Raw genomic sequence first — 24,609 nt, 5'->3', positions numbered from 1 at the left:
TGTGTGGATTATGTTTGATTCTTGAATAAAATAAATAGAATCATTTAATAACTTAAAATAACTGTGTTTATTGTAATAAATTAATTAAAATGTACAATAGATATGCTTTTTAGGACAAATCGCATATATGTGTGTTATGTGCTAATACTGTCAATATATATATCCGATTTGGAATCCTTCAAAATAAGATATGGAAGAGAAAAGTGTCGTATAGATAAGTTGAAAAGAAGAAAGGGAGTTATATTGGACAAGTTAAACAACTATTTGAAAACCAGAGGTTACGGTATATTTAACCTGAAGGCAGTTTCTGAAGATTCCATAGTAAATTCTGAGCCAATTCCAGTTTACGATAATCTCTTGAACCCTTCTACAGACAAGAGTAAATACACACTGTCGAATAAATCAAGTGAGTCCTATTTTTAAAAAAATGTGTTTCAGTTAAGAAAAGAAGAATAAAGAATCCTATAGTTCCTATCAATTTTGAAAAGTTTAACCCGCTCTTCAGAAAGATATCGCCACTGAGAACATATAGAACCAGTATAGACTATAACAATAGGCCTGGAAGGTTGGAGCCGGATAAGTATAGAAACGATTTCATAGAGTCAGATAGCTGGGATATACACCCGAGTAGAATTCGAGTTAGAGGAGTGAGAATATTAATTTAATTGCCATTTGTAGAAATATTTCTCGAAGCTGTACGAGTACGAGTTGAAAGAGCCTATGAAGCGCCACGAAAGAGATACAGGATCGCCAGAAGTAGTAGTAGCAGCCATAACAGCAAAAATTGACTACCTTGTACACCACTTACAACAACACAGAAAGGTACGCGGTTTAATGGTGACGTTGGTTAACAAATGTGTAGGACAATCAAGCGAAGAGGCAGATAACGAAATTGGCATTTAACCGTAGAAGGTGAGGACAGCAGAGAATAAATAAGTTTAGGTTGTTGAAGTATTTATATCGCACGAGGAGGGAAACGTATGACATGCTGACGGACACGTTCGATATACACTTCGAGGACGACTTTTCACCATTAACTAAAATAATAAAGAAGAATACACACCTATACCATCAGAAAACGAAGAGATATCGAACGGCAAAGGAGAGAAAGGAAGATTTATACAAGTATATGAGAAATAAATAGTTATATAGACTAAGAACAAAAATATACATATAGTAAATTAAAATGTTGATAATTTAATATTAATATAGGAAGTCACTTGGGAAGAAGCACTGATCTAATTCGTCAACTGTACTCAAATGAAGATGAGGATAATATATATGTATTTGTTTTGTATGCTGTCAAACTGTTATGGCATCAAGGTGCCAGGATTTAATAAAATTAAATACTCATTCAGTAAGTTGGGAACTGATAAGGAAGTATTGAACGAAAATCCTGTGTATATCTTACTATCGCATAAAGAGGTTGCAAAACCAATTGGTACCGGTGATGAGAAGGATTGTGAAGACTACGTTCCTGCGGATGTTAACGTTGTAAAAAATAACAACTATCATGATGTGTTGACCAGTTTGAAGAGTAAAGTGTTCAAGAGGAAGCCAACAGTGATTGAATTTATAGATGAGTTGAATGTAGAAGATAAAAATACAAAAAGAGATAACAGAGTAAATGAGTCAATACTGAAGTTGGCAGAGATAATGTTGTTGGTGGATAGAGTGATTGTACCAGTAGATTATCTGAAGCTGGTCGAAAGAGGATGCGCGGGAATGGAAGAGTTTAGACTGCTGGGACTGATGAGCTATGCACTCAACACACACACGAAAATTTATCCGAAAGTGCACTTTGTAATATATAACTATAGACCAAGGGAAAGGAGTATACACGTAAGCAGGGAGCAAAAGGAGTTCATAGAAAGACAGAAGTATGAAATTAATGAGACAATAAACGAATTCCTGAACTCGTTTATTAAGATAGTGGATAACGAGGAAGTTAATGAGTTGCTATTCGAAGGGATTAGTGTTAGATGCAACTACGTGGAAAAGTATAAAGATATGGTAAGTTATTAATGCGTACGAGTAAATGTGGCTAAAAATATTATATTGATGACATATTGTAGAGGGACTTGATGAAGCAGTTTTACAGTGAGGATCACAGCTACTATAAGACGTGTGTGGAAGATATAGATGACGAGTTTAGCAAGAAACTGAAAGTGTGTGAGTCGATAGACAAAATCGCTGAAAAGGCAAAGTCGTTGAAACAGCTAAGATTTAATTTTGAAGATTATAGTGAGTTGGAGAGCAACTTTGAATTATATGAACAAATATTGAATTGTTACAACGACTCGTATAACAGGTAATTGAATAGATAGATAAGTATAGTAAATGATTTTGAAAGTAAACATTGATGTTAATGTTGAAAATAGGTTTTATAAATCATTGAAAGAAATCCTGGAAGATAGAGTAGAAGTAAATAAGCTCAAATCGAGAGTGAATCAGCTGGTTAGAGCAACAATGAATGAGTACGATAAGGCAATAAAGGAGGGGAGTCACACAAGTAGCCAACTGGCAACGAAAGTATCTTCGGAGATGAGAAGTCGATTGTATGACAAGATGAGGTCGGAGCTGTACAAGTTAAACCACGGACTGTTAATACAGCTGTTGAGCAAGTCAGACAAGGATCACCAGGAGGACATAAAGAAGCTGAGCATAACGGAGACGATAGAAAAGTAAGAGCGGTAGAAAATAGTTAAGTAATTAAGCGCACAGTGGGTCAATGATTAATGTACAGCGATTTGTCGAGTTTGATCAGCAAGTACGATTCGAACTACTGCAGCGTGCTGAGCAAAATCAAGTACGAAATACTGAAGGACTTTAAGCTGTACGACGCACTGACGCAGTCACTGAGGATGGACTTGGCGTACGGGTTGAAGGAATACTCAAATAGGATCATGGGAGAGGTGATAAAGAGGGGGATTTACTACTACAAGTTCTCGGCACTCGACGGAATAAGGTTCCTGCCGTCGCAGAAAGTAGTAGGCTTCGTGAAGAAGGTGCTAAACTTGATCAGTCTGCCGACGAACATAAGAATAAGCTATCTGAGTCCAAGCGCATTCGGATTGTCGAATTTATTCAAGTGGGTTTGTAGATAGGCTGAGGTGAATGACGATGCGCGAGCTAACAGAATTTTAGGTCACAAAAGAAACTAGGACCCAGCACATGTTGGTATTTCACGGGAAAAAAGGCGGATAAGTAGGAAAGGGAGTGGAAGGACGAATTAGGAGGAGATTTGAGCAACACACGGATGCAGATTGCTCAAAAAGTGAGGTTGAGTAGCCCACGACATCACAAAGCCAACACACGAAATAAATTTAATACTACAATAATTCATAAGTGCGTACTAAGGTTAATCGTAAACATGGGATGGCATATACAGAGGTACATAGCGAAAGCAGGGAGGGCAGTCAACCCGCTGACGTGGTACAGAGTATGGAAGACGAGCGAGGGCAAACAGTTATCAGACGTTGCAAGGAGCATCGCATACGGACTGAACAACGAGTTCGCGCAAATCGGAAGGGTGAGCCAGTACAGATACTGGTGGTGGGCTAATCCGCTGGGAGCAGGACTGGTTGTCTACGGAATGTACAAGTTCTGGTACCTGTCATACATGGCACACAAGCAGAGAAAAGGTAGGTGAAGATGAAAAACAAAAATATTCAGTGGCTCAAGTGGTAGCGGGAGCATACGGCCAGGGAGGCCAGTGGTTAAACCCGGTCCCCAAATAGGAGATAACATTTAGATTTAATTTTATATTTTCAAACAGTGTATAATAACAGTTGTTTTTAATGTGTAAATTGTTAAATAGACGTTTGTGTAAATAAATGACGGCCTCGGAGGATGAGGACGATCTGCTGCTGGATTCAGTGATCAAGGAGACATGGACTTGCCATTACGTCCCGGGAGCGAACCTTCCAAGCTGCAAAGAGGACACCAAGGTGGTGGGCCACGATTGCAAGTACTGCAAACGCCGTTTCTGCATTAAACACAGGGCTCCAGAAACACACGGATGCAGCACGAAGCCGGTGAAGCTAACGAAGTACGGAAGGCCCAAACTGAAAAAATAAATAAGTAAATCGTATAAAAAAGGTTTAAAACATTTAATATTAAAATTGTAAAGTGTGTTAATTTTAATATTTTGACAATTCTGTACACAATTGTTATAACAATGCTTTTATAGCAGGATAGAAAATATACGGGAATTTCAAATACACGAGTGTTCCTGTGGCTCCACCTGCTACTACAACACCGGCTGTTGTAGATGATGCGATAATGGTTGTCTTTGTGTCAGAGGTATCGTTGGCAGTTGAATCGTGTGTAGCTTGGCGTGCCTCCGCTCTAGGAAGGTCAGGTTGAGTAACCTTTGATGGTTTAGAGTGAGTTATAGACCTGCTCTCTATGATATTTTTTGGTAAAATATGCGTAACTGATTCTTCTATTGATAGTCTACGTCCCTCAGTCCCCTTAGAGTGAGGTGACCCGGAAGCCCTTAAGCTGGGTTCTGGAACTTTGGTGGTGCGATCAGAACCCTGCGAAGGTGGATTCATAGGTGTGCTTTCAGGTAGTTTTGGTGATGATGGTGGTCTAGGTGCAGGCGGTGTCAGTTCTTCCATTAAATTAGTTGTTCCACGTGGACTTTCAGATGTTTGAATATGGTCATCTCTTCGTTGTGCAGTTACAGAATGTCTTTGATCTACTTGGACTGTAGATTTTGGAGAAGAAGATGAGACTTTGGATTCACTGTCCCTTGTATCAGTGTGATAACCCTTTGGTCTTCCATGATCGTGGGTTGATTTTGTAACTTCGGGTTTTTGAACAAGTACATGTGGTTTCTGTTTAGTCTTCTCTTCTTTTGATGGTGGTGGTATATGTCCTGATGGAGGTGGAGGATGAACTGGAGGCAAAGGTTGTTGAGGAGGAGGTTGAGAATGTGGTTTAAGTTCAGTTGTAACGCTTATTGTGGAATGAGGATCTCTTTCTGATATTGTGGTAGGAGGATATTTGGGTGATCCTTCCCTGCAAGAACGTATTTTCAAATAATAACAAATTTCATTTAAAGTATTTAATAGGTTAGTGTTTGACCTCTGATGACAATTAGATGAACTAATTGCTTTATCGACAGGCCACATATAACTTTCGTACTCTTTTTCATTTCTAGCTCTATATGCCTTGTCATTATAAGATAACATCAATGGCCTGGGATCCTCATCATGGAAGAACACGTACACATTATCGTTGTTGGTTTCTTGAAATGGTCTCCCTGGTCCAGGTGTATATGTCAAAAATATCCTGTTACTTTCATTGGTATCAACATTCTTATAAATCTTAACTTCTTTATATACCAAAATGCTTTGATCTTTTTGATTCCCAGTTACAAACAACCTTAGACCTCCAATACGTTCTAACTCAGCAGAATTCTTTGATTGCGATAAATTGTGTGTATGCATAGTAAAATGGCTTTGTTTGAACAAACTACAATTTTTTTCATTGACAACTTCAATTATTTGAGATTCATGTGTTTTTTCTTGATAAAAACCCTCATAGCCTATTCTGTCTGTGTTGTCAACTAAATACATTTCATAATGGCCAGGTTCTTCATCAATGTGAACCATAATTGATTTTTTTAAAACATAACTGAATTCATCTAATTTTGATCTAAAAAGTTTATCATCTTTTAGTTCGTAATCAGAAATGAGAATCTGATTCCAATATTTTCCAGAAGTGTCAACCCTCTGTAAATAATAAGCCTTGCCACTAGTAGATGTAAACTTAATCAAAAGATGAAAATCGCTGGAAATTACAAGGCTGTATGTTTCAATTTTATTATATATTAAATTCTCAACATTGGAAAGCTTATCAGATTCTACATCATCAGAATAAACAATGATCTTGTGAGTGTTGTACCAAATTTCACAATTCTTTTTTTCATGGCCAAGAAAGGGTGTGTGTTTGTAAATGTAAAATTTATAGTTTTCTTTCAATGTTGGAGTCACAAGAATGTTTCCAGTGTATCTAGAATTCTTATTTAGTTTATATCTCACTTTGCTTTCGATATTCGTCAATATGTACTCCAACAGGAATTCTACACCTGAATAATACATATAAACAATAGTTTCTTTATAAAAACACTCATCTAAATCCTTTCTAATATATTGTATTATAGAGCACTTGTCAATGACTTCAATATACAAAGGCATATGATCACCAATCGTATAGTAGCACACGACTCCATCACATAATAAACCTTTATTATATTCAATATCACTTAATTTTATTATTCCAGAAGGGTTTTCAGAAGTTTTCTGTATTAATAAATCTGTGTATAACATACCCATTATTGTATTATTAATAGAAGTAAAAGTGATAGAATAAAACTTTTTTTTATCACCTATGAAAGCATGGTTTTTCAGGTCTGAAGGATTGTGTTTAACATAGGCGCTCTTGGCAAAAGTACTATACAAAATTAGAGCGCTTGAAATTTTTCTTAACTCTTCATGAAAAACATTATATAAATCACCTGTCACAGTGTGATTTTCAAGATCACGACCCTTAATATTTTTTACATCTTTTAGTCTAGAATATCTATGAAAAAGTTGACCAAAATGTTTCGTATTGAAACACACAACCAATGGTTTATCAGAAAACAACATTGAATAATATACATCAACGGTAGGAATATCATAATGTTTGTTGCTTTCGTATTTAAATTTTGTTTTTCCTTTTTTGTGAGTTGTAGTACCATCACAAATAACAATGTCAAAATTATTAGTTTGAATTGTATACCCTTGAACATAGAACTGAATAGAGTACTTTATGTAATAGTAAGTTGGACATTGTTCTATCAAGTGTGTTGAGACTTTAACTGAATATTTATATCTGACTTTATACTCAGTATGATGATCATCATATTTGCCACTTTTAGTTCCTAAATAAATATAAGCCATATCAAATATAGTAGACCAAGTTTCGAATCAAAAGAACTCATTTGTACAATATACTATTATCAGAGATAAATGTAGAGGATATATCATAATCAAACGGTCAGGAGGAAATAATATAAAAGGTTGATTCATTATGATAAAGTTGGCAAGATAATTTGAAGAACAAATGACTAAAATTTACTACATTGGCAGATTTATCTTACAAGTTTTTGCTATTTTTATGAGTTTGAAAAACTAAATTCAACAAATCCTAAGTTGAAAACATTACTAACATTTTCAATCTTTATATTTCAAGTATTGATGTTGTAAAACATTAAGGTAGTTTCAATTTACTAAAGAAATGTCGGTTACATTTGTAAAGTCTTGAGATTCTAAACGTATTAAAGTGCGATTTGTTAAACCGATAAAACAACAAACTCAAAGCCGATAAAGAGGTCTGATGTGATTCCATAAGACTCACTATAAGAAGGACAAAATTCCAGAGTGAAACAGCTAAACAAACATGGTCAGTAGCATACCAACAAAAAAGAAATGGTAAGATATTTTCCCCATCCATCAGTGTCAAACAGCTTAATACTATTGTGATATAACCATACGACTTTACTTAATGAGAAGTGTTAGGATGCCGGGATGTAAAAGGAATTAATGTGCTATAGAACTCGTTTGCGATGAGGTTGTTCAAGAGGGGCATGTTCCATTAATAAAAAACAAGCTTGATCTATAATGTTATTATGACTGTGTATATAACTTCATGATAAGTAGGGGGATTTATAAATTAGTGTAAATTAATCAGAGGAAATAATAAATAAATAACGAGGTTTTACAACAAATAAATTAGGTACAACAATATCAATAATATAAGATGACTGGCCTGAAAAATAAGTCTCATATGATTGACACACCTCGAGAAAATTATATTAATCAATTCGCTGATTAGAAATTTAAATATAATATCATCCGTTGTCGTAATTTATGAAGGTTGTGTGTTTTAATGTAATGAAAAGAATAAGATAAAACCCGCATAGCCTAGCACACATTATTTATAGTTTATAACACTTTAGAGTTTGTGCGAAAAGAAACAAAGAAATCAAAACAATTTGTGTTTATATACAAGAGTAGAAAATAGAATTTGATGGTCAATATATGTCTAATAAACTAAATTTTATTTGTATTAATTTATAAATGTTATTAAAAGGATTTTGTAGGCGGGTTTGTGAAATTTAAAATGATTTAAAAGAATGTGTTAATGATTGTGGAAAATGTTGGAATAAAACATGACTATTTAATAGAAAATAAATATTAATATCAAAATGTGTAAATAATATTTTTTTAGTATATGAATTTGTAAAAATTTATATGTATAACCCCCAAAAACACTTGTTAAAATAGGTTCCATGGGGAATTGGAACTAACTGACTAATTCTCACTAATATACGGTAAAATAAAAACACAAAAACACACATTAGTAAATAATATATTGCGAGTTTGATTAGATATGATAGTTTGTATTTTATATTTAAAAAATTGATTGTATGACATTTAAAATTGGCTGGTGAAAGTGATTGTTGCCAAAAGGCATTAAGTGAAGTGAGTTGAATATATTTTACATTAAAATTAGTGTTGTGTGTTTCACAATTAATTATACAATGTGTTTAGTTGTGTTTTAATGCTTGTTCAATTATTTTTGCGATCGACACATTTTCTGCAATATCACTGGATTTGCAAATTCCTGCTAAACTGCCATGATGTATTAACAAAATTGAAGTACAACTTTTTAAAACACTGGCGTTGTGAGCAGTTACAAATATAGTACAATGGCTAAAATATTTTCGTAAAAGTTCATAAATCGGAACTCCTAAATCATCATTTGCTACATTAGTGGCATCATCAGTTTCTGGAGGCTCGTCAACAATTATTAATCTGTAAAAATATCTATATAAAACTAGTCTGGCCAATGATAGTGTTCTGAGTTGATTGTTTGATAGAGCAGTATTAGTTTCAGAGTTTCGTTTACTATATTCGTTATCGTTTTTAAACTCATTACCGTCAGATGAATTACCTAATGCCTTCTTCACTCCAACTATAACGGTGTCCAATTTCTTCCCACCAGGAAGATTGTTAATAAATTCCAAAAGACCACACCGTTTAAGTGCATCATTTATTTCATCGTCGCTGAACAATCTCCTAGGATCTAGGAACATACGGACATTCCAACCACTAAATACGAAAGGTAGTTGCGGTAGCACACCTATAACTTGTCTAAGAACAGCCTTGGGAATGTCATTCAAATCACTACTGTCCAACAATACTTGACCCGTTCTGTTCTCAGCTGTGTTCTGTAACACTGACAATAAAGTCGTCTTACCCGCACCGGTTTTACCAATCATACCAATAATTTCAGATCGATGCGCTGAAACCGAAACATGTTTCAAAATCATCGATTCAGGCTCATGGTTATGTGTAGTATACACACAAACGTCTATCAACTCAACACCTGTATGTTCTGGAGTCATATAGCGACCAGCATCTACAATAGAAATTTTGGGATGGTGAAAAAGCCTCCTCACTCCATAAAATTTCGTGTTATTAGCCTTATATTCAATTGCCCTCCTTTTTAACAGTTGGTTTTTGTTTAAATCTTTAAAGTCTTTATTGATGGGATGGACTAGATATTCTTCGTGTGTGTTAACACATTTGTCAAATTTAAGCTTGGAGCCCGGTGGGACGAAATATTGAAACCTTTGAACAGAACACATATACATCCCAAACATAGAGTAGCACATGGAAAACATGGCTATCGACCTAATAACACTAATGAACAGAGATAGTGTTAAAGCAAAACGGCCGACCTCAAATTTATATGTAGTGAATTTATTTAGTAAAAGTATTGTGATAGATGTAAGTAGTATAGTAACTGAAAAGATCCAATTACTTATTACAACTGACCAGATTTGAATAGAACGAGTTATAAATACTGACCTAGCCCTGTAGTCTCTGTGTTCAATTCCATTTTTAATAAGCTCAAAATACTTTTTAAAACTTCTGTAAATCTGTGATCCCGTGATGGCCCTCTCGTGAACATAATTTAAATGGTCATAACTTTCTACATATGCTAAGTGTATGTTTTTGCATGAATTTACTAAACGTAGAAAGACAAATTTAAAGATAATAATCAGTGTTAAGAAAACTATTGGTATTGATAAGGGAACCAAATAAAACAATGTAAAAATAATAATTGAACAATGAACGGTGGAAAATAGGAAAAGTGTAAGAAATAACACGCTGGCATCATCAACAATGGGAATGTCAAAAATCAAATAGGTCAATATTTTGATTAAATTATTCTTTATCTTTATTACTGATGAGCTGTGCTTAAAAATCGAACTAACACAATATTCTTGAATTTTACGGGAAGATGTAATACATGATAAGGAAATAAAAAGTGTCGCTAGAATCGATAGTATAATTACAACAAAAACAATTATGGTTATTATTTTTAGTGAACAAGTACTGCGTGTCTTAATTTCAGACAAGTCAACAATTTGGCCTTTGTTATATTGATTAATCTGCTTATTTATGAAGTCAGAAAGCGTGGTTGTAAGAACATACTTTGTGTTATCCAAAACATTAAATCCGATCGATAACGACATAAAAATTGTAAACAACCATATAGCAGGAGACAAATAAATCTTAAGAGGACTTAGTTTTACGCCACCAAGTTCTTCATCGATATATTTTTTGAAAGATTGACTGTACAACAACCCAGTTACTTCCATTCTACCCACCCTAGTAGTGGCATCAGATGAACACAGATTAAGCATATCATCAGTCAGATAGTTTATGTAGTACGTCTCACTGCTTGTAGATAAGCGAATGTTATCTTTGTTATCTGAATTATCCTTTTTCACAATGTCGTGAAGATTGGAATAAAATGTTAACGTCTGGTTCTTGATGTTGTAAATTGGAACATTCCGTATTTGTGACAACTCGGACAACGATGGCCATATTTCAAGAGTTTGTTTTGATGCTGTTAAAACAACTGACAGGTCATTCTTAACCAATAATCCAGTTTTTGAGTTAAACAGGTTATTGAATATAGTTTTGGATACATATGGGTCCAAACCATGAAACGAGGCATCCAAACACATCAAAAATGAACATTTGCTGTTGTTATATTGTTTGTTAACTTTATGAAATATGAGGTAAGCATATATTGCACGAGCCATTTCCATTCTCACTCTCTGACCTCCACTGAGTGAATGGGCATTATCTGCCACTACTCTAAGGTCACCGTTCTCCCATGTCGATATATCATGTTCAAGCTCCACTGCTCTTATAACAGTCTCGTATATGTGTTCGTCAAACTTGTACCCGAATACAATGTTGGATCGAATGGTCCCCTTTAATAACCAGATATTTTGCGATGCGTAAAATATGGGCATGGATGTGTATAAAGGAACAACCGCCATGGAACCTCCGATCAGTGTCATATCTCCAAGGATTGATTTGATAAGGTTTGATTTACCAGAACCCTGAGAACCCGTAACAATGGCCATTTCACCACGTTTCAACTCAAAGTTGATGTTTTTCAAATAAGGCAGATACTTTTCATTTAGTGAGTCTTTGAGTGTGTTGACCCATGTGAACGTGGCGTCCTTGTAGTATACAACAGAGTTGTTAGGAATTTGGTTTGTGGTCTCTGCTATTAAACTGGAGGCCAGGGTAGAGCCTGTGTAGTTGTTATCAGAGTTATAAAAATTGGGAGAACAGTCAAGGATGAACTTATCTACTCTCCTAAGTGATACGTACGCCATTCCCATGAGCTTGATTGACGTAGGCACTGAAAACATCGATGTGTTAATTCTGGTTAATATATAAAATGTCGTCATAAATCCAGCCGTGTCAATTTCAGCAATATTACTGGCCTGAGATATTGATTTCACAAAATATTTTTTTACGATGTAAAATGACAGATTCATACAACTTGTGTACAGGGTAAAATTCAAGAACGTTAACAACATGTGTATGAAAAACAGTGAAAGTTCAAAGTTCCTATTTTGTGCTATAAGGTTTATTGCGATGTCGTCGTAGAGAAGCCTCTTTATAGGATCAATGTGTGATATGATGTGATTCAATTTAGTTATATTGTGGTCTCTAATGTACAGGACGACTTTAAATATATATGCGTTGAAGATCTCAAATACGACCATGAAGAACACAATTGAAAGCACGAGGACGTACAAAATCCAGAGATTAGCTTTCACCTGTTTCGAAAGCAAAATAACTCCGTAAATAAAATCACTCAGGAAATTGACTATATAGTTTAGTGATTCATATGCCATGGAAATGTAGTATATGTCGTTTGTCTCAACTGAAAGCATTAAAGGGCTTATCTCTTTGTTTTTGTATCTTCTGGCTTGGCAATATAACGGATTTTTGGAACATTCCGAGTCTGGTGAGCAACTGTGGAGAACCTGGTTGCACACCTTCAAGAAGTTCGAGCCATTCACGTTGTTAAAATATTTTCTTCTATAGCACAGGAAGTGCTGATACGTGGAGAACGAAATTAAATAGTGTATGATAGAGATCATCCTGAAAAGGTAAAATGAGCAGAATTGTGCGATAATAGTGTCAAACACTTGACAAACAACAACAACCAAGATGAAAAATAATATTTTAAAGAGGCTGATTGTTTCATCATTCAGGAGCTCGATAATCTTTTTAACCAAGAATGCGATACTCATCGTCAAAATGTTAACGATGATCAAAATAAGGATTACATAGAGTGTTCTCATTCCAACCGTCAGAACTGTGGCTCTTAAAAAAATTGACTTGTACGGTTTTTTGGCCTTTGTTTTTTTCGACTGCGACTTGGCTACTAGATATGATTCCAGTCTAAGTATTCCATCACTCACGTGCTTATCAAATATTGGTTGCAATTTCATCAGTTGGTCTGACACTGGCAGTGGAGGGAATTTATAAGGCTCATAAAATTCCCTGGAAAGTGTGTATACCCATTTTCTAACCCAGTGAAAGAACAGAAAGCTCAATATGCTGAATTTATCATAATATCCGAACTTCTTTGCCTTCAGTTTTTCAAAATATGATCTAGAATACAATGAGCTGTTCCACATACAAGGTTCAAAGTCATTTTCAGAGCTGAGTGTCTTAGTGTTGGAAATTTTGTTCTTAATTCCCATCTAACCAACACCTTTTAAATTATTTTAACAATTTCCAAGTCTTCTCAATCATTGTTCTCAAAATAAAATGGTCCAATTGTCCTAAAATAACCTAAATTGGATTGTATGAACCATAACAAAATCATTTTATCTATTATTTAAAAAAGCCAGTGATAATCATTATTAATTATTACACAGCCTTATAATTTTAAATATAAATTGTTGTTATTACGAAATAATGTGTGATTGATTTGATATTGGTTTAATAATATAAGATTCTGCAAATTTGAATGATTCCAATGTAAAAAGTGAAACTGATACTTCAAAACCAAAAATAATTAAACGGATTAAAAAATAATAGTAAGACATTCGAGTAAAATTACATATTTAAAAATTAAAACAATTTATGGAACGATGTTATATTATAAAATACTTAAATTTAAAATTTAAACTTATACATCATATAATATAAAAACAAATTGTGAATTTATATTTGATTCTCTCTTCCGATTTGAATAATTATAATCTTAACAGGTATTAATATTAACAAAATTGAGAATATATCTGCCTTCCATGGGGGATTGACGATTTAATACTTATTACACTTAATATATATAAAATTATTAATGTATATATATTCCTCCTTAATGAATTTTTGGTTTTCAATGATTATGTATATATGTGTAACCGGAACATGTAAATCATGTTTAAATTATCATTTGCCGATTCATTAATAAATAAAAAACTTAACCTATAAAATCTATATTACATTAAAATTTTAGGTGATATTTTAAACATGACGTTATACTAATCACAATCGGACACTTTGATTAAAAATACAAAATTGCGATAATACTCAACCAATAAAATTCGACACTCTATTCTCTAACTGCATTGAAATAATTAACTTCAGTTTCGTTACAACAATGGTTTAATCGAGGGTATAATTATTTGCGGAAATTTGGCTATTAAAAATCCGGTGCCAGTGCCAAGTGCAACCACACCCACTGAACCACCAGTGGCTCCTGCAATTAATGGTGTATTGTCTGAAATTTCATCTTTACAATATTCTGACTTAAATAAGTAAGACTGTTTTTGCTCTTCCGTGAAAGTAATACCCAGTTTTTCCTTTATTTCATTTATTTTTTCCTCTATGGTCTTATCAAGTTCCTTTTTTTTATCGCCACTCATTTCTGTTTCTGGATTTTGAGACCTTCTTAACTTAGTGATAAAATCTTCTTCATTACCATTGTTACTTATTTTAATCCATTCACCAACATCCTTATTAGTAAGTTTGTAGTATCTGTTGTAGTTTATAGAAACATTGCTGCTTTCAATATTCAGAATCACTAACAAAGGATATTGATGAAAAGTATCATATATGTTATAATATACAAATACCGAATTAAGAGGGTATTCTGATGTTCGAATTGGTTTATTAGATGTAAAAGGATTAAGTACGTCCCCCAATCTAAAACCTTTAGAATTACCGTCAGTGCCCTTAGGAAAATGTTTATATACCCTGTAACACAATTTGTTCTCATATGATACCTGGATCTGAATCTCGTTTCCATTGTAATGTTGTACACTATATAATTCAGTTTCTATGCCTGTTGTATTAGCTTCTTGCTTCTCTGGAAAAGGAACTTTAGGATACTTATATATATTAACCTCATTCAAAAATCCAACAACCTTGATTAGTACTTCCAATAATGTTTCTACAGTAGTGAGATTGCATACACATTCATTAAAGTTACTCACTCGAATCCATATTTTGTCATAATCATACTTACTCTTAGGAATATAAGATTTTTTATTATAACACAAAAGTAAAGGACGTGGATCACTACCATAAAAATAAACGTAGACACTGTCACTTTCTGATACATAATATAAATAGTTGTTTTCCTTTTCATTTGAGTCTTTTAATCTTATTTCACGGTATTGAATGCCACTACTAGTGCTATAGATAAAGAACCTTAATCCATATTGTGTATAGGTTTTATCTTTCAATCGAGTTAGATTGTGTTTATATAAAACAAAACCATATTTTTCTAAGCATTTTCCATCACTAGTAGAAGCATTATTAATAACTATATTCTTGTTTGTTGTATATGTATTGATATGTCTCTTCGTGTCAAGACCGTTGATGGCATCATTAATTTGAGATTGGCCGTAATTAACTTCTTTGCATAGTCCAATTAGTATTATTAATGAGTCCTCAAGGTCAAATTCAACTTGTCTCAATCTTGATCTAAGTTGAGTGTTTTGGGAATCAATGTTGTCAATTTGTGCCTTTTCCCAGAACAAATTATTATCCTCTCGTTTTAAAAGATAAAACGTATTATCTTTTTTGGTTGTATTAAACTGGGTTGCCAATGGATGTTTTGATTTCTTCCCAAAATATACATCAACATTAAGATATTTTTGTTCTTGCAATTCTCTAAATGGTTTAATTACGTCTAATTTCTTGTGATTTAAAGACACACCCTTAAATAATACTAAGGATGCTTTATTTGTCTGATTATTTACTGGCGTATGAATATACTTTATAAATTCTTCTCCTGGAAGTTGTTCGCTTTTAACTGAGACGGTACTGCTGTATTCAGAAGTTTTTTTCTCTATTTCATATACTACTGTACTATTAATGCTCGATTCAATTTTTGGCAATACTTCTTGGAAACTTTCGTCTTCAAATTTTTCCATAACCCAGTATTTGGAATCAGGATCTCTGGCTACAAAAAATGTGTTGTTTGAATCATTAATAAATTCAATGATTAAAATTTTTCCTCTATCAGATTTATAATATATGTTAACGTTATCAAAAGTATGATTGTGTAGTTCGTCAAGCATTTTATCAATCAAAGAGTGGTTTTTTATTTCTTTGGTCAAAAGCGACTTGGATAACTTAAATGGTCCTGCTGGATGCTTTATAAAATCTGGCACGTAACTATCTTTTTTATAACTTTCAAGGTATTGATCCGATTTAAAACTAATATTGTCTTTATTGGTTCCATCCTTTATGAATTTTAATTTCTTTCTCATACGCGAATAAATCTCTTTTAATCGACCAAGTGTGCTGGTTGATTAGTAGCATTTTATATCACCATTATAGACCCATTCTATATTATTTTGTTCGCTTATGCGCTTAAATGATTTATTCATGTAACAAAACAACAATGCTCTAGGGTCTTCGATATAAAAATAAATATAAATAGTCGTTTTAGGTGAATCAGATCTATAATAAAACAATTCGCGATCATTTTCTCTAGGTGAATTACCACGGAGGGCATTATAAAACTTTATCTCTGACAACTCGTCAACACCAAGTTTTGTCATAAAAAATCTTAGTCCACCTATTTCTTTTTTATCAATTTCTGAAACAGAAGATAGTTCTATAACGTGTGTTACATACCTAAAGTCACTATGTTGCATTTTTTCATTAATTATATTAGAGTAGGATACCGTAATTTTACTCTCTGATCGTAAAGTCTTACTCCGGGAGTATTGGATTCTAGTAGATATATCATCAGCTTGCATATTTTCAATCAGTTTCATTTGATAACTGGAGTCATAAGTAGAATCAATTTCTATAACAATAGACTTTTTCAACATATAATATAAAAAATCCAATTTGTTCTTTATATTTTCTTCATTGAAATTTTTAACATTGTCTTTATGCCAGTAAGCTCCGAATTCATCTTTTTTATTTGAATACAAAAAATTAGATTCGGATTGCTTGAGATTAATTAGCAAAGGGAGGTCTTTGTCAATATCGAAGTAATAAACTTCAACGGAGTCATAAACTTGATCTTGTATTTCTTCAATAGTTACCGTCCGACCATCCACTCTGCCTAGTAATTGTACATTATTATAAAGTAAAAACCCTTTATAAGAATCACTGGTAGTTAGAGAATGGGTATACTTGGTATAACCGTGTTTTGATTTATGAGTAGATATATTGATACTGGAATAGGTGCCTTCTTTTTTATTAATCTGAAATGTTAGTCTTTTATTATATTTATCACTATCCTCAATCAACTTTACTAATAATTCAGAATTATTTTTAATCAAAGTGTCTTCTTGGATTGTATAAGTCTGTGTATTCTGAACTAGGTTTCTGTAATATTTTTCTCCACGCTTTGTTTGAATTTTTGCTAAGATTGGCTTGTTAGGAAAATATTTATTGAAATAAACATATAAAGATTGAAAATCATTTGCACTGATTCCATTAAATGATATGGTTTTTTTGTGAACACTGCTCTGAAACAAAATAGATTTGAAATCTGATACAATCGGAGTGTGTACATAATAATTGAACATATGGCATTGGTCAAAAAGCTTTCTGCTACTAACTTGTACTTTATTTGAATCATAACTCATAGTTTCCGTTTTTGAAATGTCGAATTTAATTGTAACATGATGAATTTTAGGGGTTTTTTTAACTTGGGTGTGTGACGGCTTGTGAACTGGTTTGGGAGGTACAATGCCTAGAATTGACCGAGATAGACGTTTGAGCTCATCAAGTATTTGAGGATTTTCTGAGCATAAACATTCTTCAACATTCTGAACTTTAACCCAGTTGTAATAATTTTGTTTACTTTCGGGGACATAAGCACGTCCATTATGACAAAATAACAGAGGAGTTTCATATTTGCCTTTATAAAAATACACATGGAACTTAATATTTGGAGAATCGTAATATGCGTGATAAATGTTCTCGACTTTTTTAAATGGGCCATCATAATACTCATATAACAATAACTCACTAAATATGTTTCTGTAACCAGCTTTAGGTACAAAAAGTATCAGTTGAAAAGTATCACGATCAAGAATATAATTGGCGCCAGGACGAGGTTTAATCTTTATAACTTGTTCAAGATATTCAAAGTCTGGTGAGAGTAGTTTAACACAATCTTTTTTAAAATATACAGTAATATTATCTGGCTGGGCTGGTGAAATTTGGTACTTAAATGGTTGTGAAGCTTGGTATCCTGAATTTTTGATAGAGGTTGTAACATCATTTTTTGTGTACGTAGTTATTTTATTCAGTAATAAATAAATCTTATAAATCATAATAGACTCTAATTTTTTCAAAAATTCTATCATTATTTGGTGGTTATTGTGTGAAAGTATACGATAAATGGTTCCATGTTGCCATGTTAGAAACTCCTTAATTTCCTTTGTTGTAGTTTCTAACTTTTCAAAATAAAAGCCTTCGTGCACTCTTCTGATGACAAAATAAATGTTTAGAAGATCATTATTATATGTGTGACCTCCTTTGTTAAACTCAAGTAACAAAGGTTCTTTAACTCTATCACTCCAATAAACGGCCACATTATATTTCTGTCCTTGTATCTCGTCAATGGGTTTTCTGTCAAAACCCATTATCATTTCATAATTGAATAAAAAATAAGAGCTCAAAGAACGATAGGTATAAAAAGGTCGATGTCGAAAACAGAAAAATCCATTAGTTTGAAGTTTTTCAATTAAACTTTCAAAGTGCTTCTCACTGTCTGGGTAAGATGTGTATCTAGTCAATTCAATCTTATCACCATTGTAAGAGCCATAACCCCTCTTATCAACTTGGAACGTTAATATTTTGTCTACTTTGTCATTTTCATCTATCAATATTGGCAATAAAGTCTTTTCATCATTGAAAGGAAACAAAGTATCTAGGTTCTTATGTTTATAACCTTTTATATCCGGGTCAAAATCTGACCTAGCGTAGTACCTCTTTGATGTAGTGGATTGAAGTGTTACTAACAATGGTAATTCATGATAGTGGCAATAGTACACATCAGCACTCACGAAATCATGAGGATTTTTCGTATGAGCATGGAGGACAACATAAGGATCGTTTGAGAACCCAGCAAAATAGTATTGTAAATGATCGTACCACTTTCTATAATAGTCATAATAAACACGTACCCATCTTGCGCTAAAGGACTGTTTGGGCTTGTGTTCATATTTATAGAAAAGTTTGCTATAAGGGTACTCAACTTTACTTATAATTGATTGCGATTTATATGGATTATATGTTTCATTTGCTGTTAAAGAAACAAAAGCCATTGTTTAAATAGCGTTTTCATTTCATAAAACTTTAAATTGAAACAATATAGTCCATATCTAATCTACCAGTATCAATTAAATATAATTGGTATATAATTTAATTTACAACAATCTTTTTGAAATTGTCTTGTAAGACAACTCAAAAGGATGTATTCATTTTTTGGCTCTGCCAACAAGATATTGAAAATCATATTCGACATATCTCATGATAGAGTTAGATGCTCCGTGCCATATTCATTTAATTTGTTAGGAAAAGGTTTAAGTTTACTATGGATTTATTGCGATATAACAACTTATAGGTTTTTGTGAATCGTGAGTGGATATACTATATTTAAGCAATTCGACAATGGATAATTCTGTTTAATAAAACAGTAATTAAATAATAAATATTTGATAGAATTATACAATAAAAGATAAACTAATGATATTATACTTATGTGATAATTTGTTTAATATTAATGTGATTTACCTTAACTTTAAGCGATGTTGTATCTTCTAAATCATCAATGTTAAATGGATAAATATGAACGTAATGTAACAAATATTTATGTTGCAGAGGTTTAAAAGGGTGTGAGTATTGACTCCTATGTGATATGTGTGATACTGCGCATACGAAGTGTAAAGTGCTCAATAAGATGGAAAGGTAATTTAAGGAAAAAATATATTAACCCAATATTCATCTATATAGGAGATTACAAGTTGATTTGACTTTAGTTATGGGATTCTTGATATCGGTTTTAGGATGAAGCATGATATGATGTATAAATTATCTATTTCCATGGTTATTCCAGCTTTCTATTCCGTTGGACAGAAATGTACCATCTAATCATCCTAAATGGCAACAATTTTTAATTGAACGAGATTATTTGAGAATGATGTGAAAGATTCTTGGTTCAATATAGAGAATATGGCTTTTAAAATTTTAATGTGTAGCCTAAAAATTAACAAACATAAAAATCTATAATAATGAAGTTACTACATTATAAAATATTCAATATGAGAAGCTGCTAAGTAGTTGCATTTGTTGACAGTTTATGTTTTGTGAGATTATGTTATTTGTGTGTATTTGATTAACATGTGACAACGCATGGTTAAGTGAATTGTGTTTAAACTTAGATTTCAAGTTGTTTAAAGACAAATTGGTGATTTGTATGATTGTATTATTCAGATTTATATTGTCATATGTAATGTTCACCGTATTTATAAGATAAATAACACTTATACTTTGATGCGGGTAACAATGTTTAATTATTTGCAACTAACTTTCACTTTTAAAAACAAAAACGACACATTATATTACACAATTTTTTTAAAAATGATTAAACATAAACAATACTACATTGGTGTGTTATAACTAAATGTTTTTGTACATTTACTATATGAATGGGGCCATGGGACAACAGTATAAAATTAGAACTATGTGATAATAAATATCAAATTCGATATTGTTTGAGTATGATAAAAGATTTGTTATATGTATCTATATAATTGTGTAGTGTGTGTGTTTAGTGTCCAATTGACTTCATAATGAAATTAACATTAAAAAAGTAGTCAATAATGTTGGTCAATACATATTATAATAATTTAATTATAATTAAATAAACTATAGAAACAGGAAACCACAAATAAATCTGTTAGAATCCATCTATGTCCATACTTAATTGCCTATGAATTATAATAGTTACAATTTTTGATTTTACATTATTTTTTTCATTTATTTGATTTTACTTATTTTTAAAATTAACTGTTAATTTTGAAACTAACCCAATTTACATATTAATTATGTTCTTTATACTAGAAGTATCTATGTATCTATGGACGCACTACTTGTAGTTAAAAGTTTAAGGAATCACACGAAATGGTTTAATCTTGTAGTTGGAATATTTTTTAAATACATTATGCAACTTAAAATATTGTACAGCTTGTTCGTCAACACAGGATTCTCGTGTTATAATCTTATATAATTATTTGTAGTGTATTGTCATTGTATTTTCAGGAAATTTTATATATTTGAAACAATTACAAACTTTATGATATTTAAAATATATACTTTGGTATTCGATAAGTTTTATTTGATGTTATACTAATAAATATTGTGTCTCCCACCATATATTGTAGTTACCGTGTGTATTTCATAGATAAAGTTTGTAAAAGCTTCTAATCATAAATCAATATGTTGTATAAAATAAAATACTATTGTTAAAATAAATTATATATGATTATACCGTATCAATAACTTTCTGGCTCAAATTTCACCTTTTTTTTGATTTACTCTTACTAACTTCACTTTTACATTTTACATCTAACTTAAATGATTATGTTAATTATATTTTAGTTAATAACTAATTTTTATAGATAACTGTTTCCATATGATAATGATAAATGATCTTTGTTTTGTTTAACATATTGTACATTATACAAACTCGGTTTTAAATTCATATATATATTTGAATAGATTCATATTAAAAATATACATAGAAATACACTTGTTAAAAAATTGTGTTATTATATAATGGAAGTCACCATCTGTGACTTAACTTCTTTGCAAAAATTGACTATAAACGATGTCGTGAAAATAAATTGACTGTGGCTAATTTGTACATAAATATATAGGAAATGTATAACATAGTATGAATGGATGGGAAAAGGAACTAGTATATAAATTGAATTGATGGCAGCAAAACAAGAATCAATTTTGAAATAAAAGTAAATATGGTTAAATTTAAAAAACTAAGGCGGGATTCCAATATAATATTAAATAAAACCAAGTGTCAAAACAAAAAAAACTTTAGGAAAAGGAATCCATGGAAAACTAACCTACATGCTTAAAAGAAGGAAGTCCCTTTGTCCCAAATTTTTATACGAAGAAATAATAGGGGCCTAGAACTGGTTTTCAGGTTTAATTAAGAATATAATTCAAAATTTTTAAATTACTTGTGTAAATTAAATGATGCCACAAATGTTTGAATTGAGGGAAGATTATAGTGTAAGGTGGCCAACGATACGATATAATGAAATACCAAAAGTTGAAAAATAGACATAATAAAAACATCTTGAAATACAATAAAATTTATATTGTCATTTCATAAAACTTAAAAAATTAAAAAGTAGCAATATTTATCATTATGGCTCCCCGGGATATGGTAGAGTCAAATATTTTCTTAAAATTTGAATAATATTTAATTTTTTTGATTTTAAAGGAATCCAAGTGATTTATTACATTGAATCATGTATAATTATAAAGCCATATAGGCTATTATATAGTTAAGGTAAGCAACATACCGATATCGTTGATTAAAACTAAATAATAAAACATCCCTAATAACTTTATAGGATACATTGTACAAGTAAGACGAAAAAGTTCTGTACTAATAAAATTCTGGCCCTATAAGTGGACGTTTTCATAACTCTAGTCGGTTCATTCTGGCATAAATAGAAAATCAAACTGACATAGAAACGAGGATAAAAGAAGAATCTAAAAGTGATCTGAAGGTAAAGAAAAGATCAAGGAAGTGTTGGAGATTAAAAGTCAGAAGATAGGTTTACAGGAAAGACCGATTAATACGAGTTAGAATTGTAGAATCCTAGGCCCAGGGCAGTGATAGAAAACAGTCTTAAATAGCTATTTCAAGTATACATCGCAAAACCATGCAGTTGAAATACACGACATTGTAGTAGCTCAAAAGAGGGCGTAAAAAGAGAAAACATACATAAACGTGTTTTAACCATCACAAACGACAACGCAGTCACTCTGAAACAGAGAAGATAGATTTAACACAAACACAGCAAATGATATAGAGGCAGATAGTTAACACTAACTGATGAAGCCAAATGTCTGAGTCTTCTCCTGGTACTAGTAGTATCGGTTGTAAGATTATCGCGGCATTTGTTTCACTCTCATCGCATCTGGTAATGCACCAAATCGACGTCACGTCGGCTCACTTCTCGGTCGCATTCAACATACCACTCAACAACATCAGCATATACTTCAGCAAGCTCTTCAGCTTCAGGTGCCTGTTGATCGCACTAGGAACCCTGGCTGAATTCTTGATATCGCAAATATTCCAGCACGTTCCAGACCCCGGAGGCGGTGAAAGTGACAAGGCCGGAAACGATAGTCCCAACCGAAAATATATTAGTATGGTCTGCTTTGCCGTAGTTTTAATCATTAGAGTCGTCCTTCTGTTTACGCTGTACTTCTCGTCGAAGCTAGGCTACCATGTATATGTAATTCTAAGTGTAGAGTCGTTCTTCTTCGGCTACTTCCACGCGTCAGTGCTGGCGCTCGTCCCTGAGCACTCGCTGGCGGTGGCGCTGGCCGCGAACGTATCTCGTTTCTTTATTCTTTTTGTACAGTTCATTCTAGACGTAGTTTTCTTCTCAAGGCCCCTGTTGATGATTAAACTGCAAAACTGGGTTGGTGTTCTGGTGACTCTGGCAGCATTGATTTCATGGATATGTTACCACGAGACGTCAACTTGCGCCGATAAAGACTCGGAGACTCTAAGACTCGGAAATGGCACTACAACGGAAGGATCTAGCACCGCAGCCAGTGGATCTGGCGCTGCGGCTATATCCAACGGTGACAATCAGACGAAGGACTTTACAGAGACGTTCCTAGATGCATTCTCGCCCTTCTTCATGTTCTTCGCCGGTTCCATGTTTAAGGACTTCTTATACCCGGGAGTGCTGCCGTACGCGCTGCTCCACAGGGATAAGTGCCACATGATTAACATGTTCGTGCCAGTGGCGAACATGATTGGGCCGGTCACGCTCTTCATCCTGGAATCGATAGGACAGTTCAAGAAATGGGTGGACTGCTACAACGTCTTCTGGATGCTCGCAATACCAATGGGAGGCATTTTCATATTCTCAATGCTGGCAATACACACGCGAATCCCATCGGCACGAAGAATTGCGAACTCGAAAGTCAGAGTAATGTTGATCACACTAGGTGTAGTGTTCGGCAACGGGTTTTTGGATCCACTGAGCTTTGGAGGCGTGGCGAAGGTCGTAAGCCCCGATAAGACTCCTCGTATCGCAAACGGACAGCAAGGAAATTCCGGATCATCGGTGTCAAATACTTCTTCGCATACAGACAAGTATGACAGAAAGGGGAACAACCGGGTAATCACGTTCCATGCGTTCTTCTCGCTGTTTATGCGTTTCGTCTTCTCGAAGCTGTCGGTGGGATATAACGACACCAGGGTCCGCCTGGGCTACTTCATCCCCAAGTTCAGACCCAACCACAGGATGTCTAAGACGAATCTTGCTTGGTACGTCATTAGACAGACGTTTAAGATGGCCTGGAGAGATACAGGTAGTGATTTCAAAATGAATATAGAAAGGTACCTATAAACCTTGTTGTAAACTACAACAAATAATATTTTAAAAAATATACGTAG

The 24,609-nt window shown here is 33.1% G+C and overlaps 10 protein-coding genes across 10 annotated transcripts; 6 read left to right on the top strand and 4 right to left on the bottom strand.

The window, feature by feature from the left end:
- Positions 1 to 102: 102 nt before the first annotated feature.
- On the top strand, positions 103 to 1,237 carry TOT_040000281 (30S ribosomal protein S15; the record flags this gene model as incomplete). Its single annotated transcript, XM_009693907.1, has 6 exons — positions 103 to 406; positions 439 to 647; positions 679 to 822; positions 863 to 912; positions 943 to 1,125; positions 1,213 to 1,237. 6 exons carry the CDS (start codon positions 103 to 105, stop codon positions 1,235 to 1,237), a joined length of 915 nt encoding a protein of 304 aa, XP_009692202.1.
- Positions 1,238 to 1,266: 29 nt separating this feature from the next.
- On the top strand, positions 1,267 to 2,315 carry TOT_040000936 (conserved hypothetical protein; the record flags this gene model as incomplete). The annotated part of the gene is made up of 2 exons (XM_009693906.1): positions 1,267 to 2,013; positions 2,076 to 2,315. The coding sequence occupies 2 exons, from the start codon at positions 1,267 to 1,269 to the stop codon at positions 2,313 to 2,315; spliced, it is 987 nt and encodes a 328-aa protein (XP_009692201.1).
- Positions 2,316 to 2,346: 31 nt separating this feature from the next.
- On the top strand, positions 2,347 to 3,107 carry TOT_040000935 (conserved hypothetical protein; the record flags this gene model as incomplete). Its single annotated transcript, XM_009693905.1, has 2 exons — positions 2,347 to 2,684; positions 2,747 to 3,107. 2 exons carry the CDS (start codon positions 2,347 to 2,349, stop codon positions 3,105 to 3,107), a joined length of 699 nt encoding a protein of 232 aa, XP_009692200.1.
- A 266-nt stretch (positions 3,108 to 3,373) lies between these two features.
- Positions 3,374 to 3,740, top strand: TOT_040000934 (conserved hypothetical protein; the record flags this gene model as incomplete). The annotated part of the gene is made up of 2 exons (XM_009693904.1): positions 3,374 to 3,644; positions 3,676 to 3,740. 2 exons carry the CDS (start codon positions 3,374 to 3,376, stop codon positions 3,738 to 3,740), a joined length of 336 nt encoding a protein of 111 aa, XP_009692199.1.
- A 96-nt stretch (positions 3,741 to 3,836) lies between these two features.
- TOT_040000277 (uncharacterized protein) lies at positions 3,837 to 4,079 on the top strand (the record flags this gene model as incomplete). Its single annotated transcript, XM_009693903.1, has 1 exon — positions 3,837 to 4,079. One exon carries the CDS (start codon positions 3,837 to 3,839, stop codon positions 4,077 to 4,079), a length of 243 nt encoding a protein of 80 aa, XP_009692198.1.
- Positions 4,080 to 4,172: 93 nt separating this feature from the next.
- Positions 4,173 to 6,956, bottom strand: TOT_040000276 (conserved hypothetical protein; the record flags this gene model as incomplete). Its single annotated transcript, XM_009693902.1, has 1 exon — positions 4,173 to 6,956. One exon carries the CDS (start codon positions 6,954 to 6,956, stop codon positions 4,173 to 4,175), a length of 2,784 nt encoding a protein of 927 aa, XP_009692197.1.
- A 1,649-nt stretch (positions 6,957 to 8,605) lies between these two features.
- TOT_040000275 (uncharacterized protein) lies at positions 8,606 to 13,153 on the bottom strand (the record flags this gene model as incomplete). Its single annotated transcript, XM_009693901.1, has 1 exon — positions 8,606 to 13,153. The coding sequence occupies one exon, from the start codon at positions 13,151 to 13,153 to the stop codon at positions 8,606 to 8,608; it is 4,548 nt and encodes a 1,515-aa protein (XP_009692196.1).
- Positions 13,154 to 13,801: 648 nt separating this feature from the next.
- TOT_040000274 (conserved hypothetical protein) lies at positions 13,802 to 16,177 on the bottom strand (the record flags this gene model as incomplete). Its single annotated transcript, XM_009693900.1, has 2 exons — positions 13,802 to 13,883; positions 14,055 to 16,177. 2 exons carry the CDS (start codon positions 16,175 to 16,177, stop codon positions 13,802 to 13,804), a joined length of 2,205 nt encoding a protein of 734 aa, XP_009692195.1.
- Positions 16,178 to 16,219: 42 nt separating this feature from the next.
- Positions 16,220 to 19,204, bottom strand: TOT_040000273 (conserved hypothetical protein; the record flags this gene model as incomplete). The annotated part of the gene is made up of 1 exon (XM_009693899.1): positions 16,220 to 19,204. The coding sequence occupies one exon, from the start codon at positions 19,202 to 19,204 to the stop codon at positions 16,220 to 16,222; it is 2,985 nt and encodes a 994-aa protein (XP_009692194.1).
- A 3,831-nt stretch (positions 19,205 to 23,035) lies between these two features.
- Positions 23,036 to 24,562, top strand: TOT_040000272 (conserved hypothetical protein; the record flags this gene model as incomplete). Its single annotated transcript, XM_009693898.1, has 1 exon — positions 23,036 to 24,562. The coding sequence occupies one exon, from the start codon at positions 23,036 to 23,038 to the stop codon at positions 24,560 to 24,562; it is 1,527 nt and encodes a 508-aa protein (XP_009692193.1).
- Positions 24,563 to 24,609: the final 47 nt, after the last annotated feature.

The sequence above is a fragment of the Theileria orientalis genome, chromosome 4, assembly GCF_000740895.1.
Source record: "Theileria orientalis strain Shintoku DNA, chromosome 4, complete genome".
NCBI lineage: Eukaryota > Apicomplexa > Aconoidasida > Piroplasmida > Theileriidae > Theileria > Theileria orientalis.
Note: the sequence above shows the minus strand (reverse complement) of the source record. Positions and strands in the feature narration are given on the sequence as shown.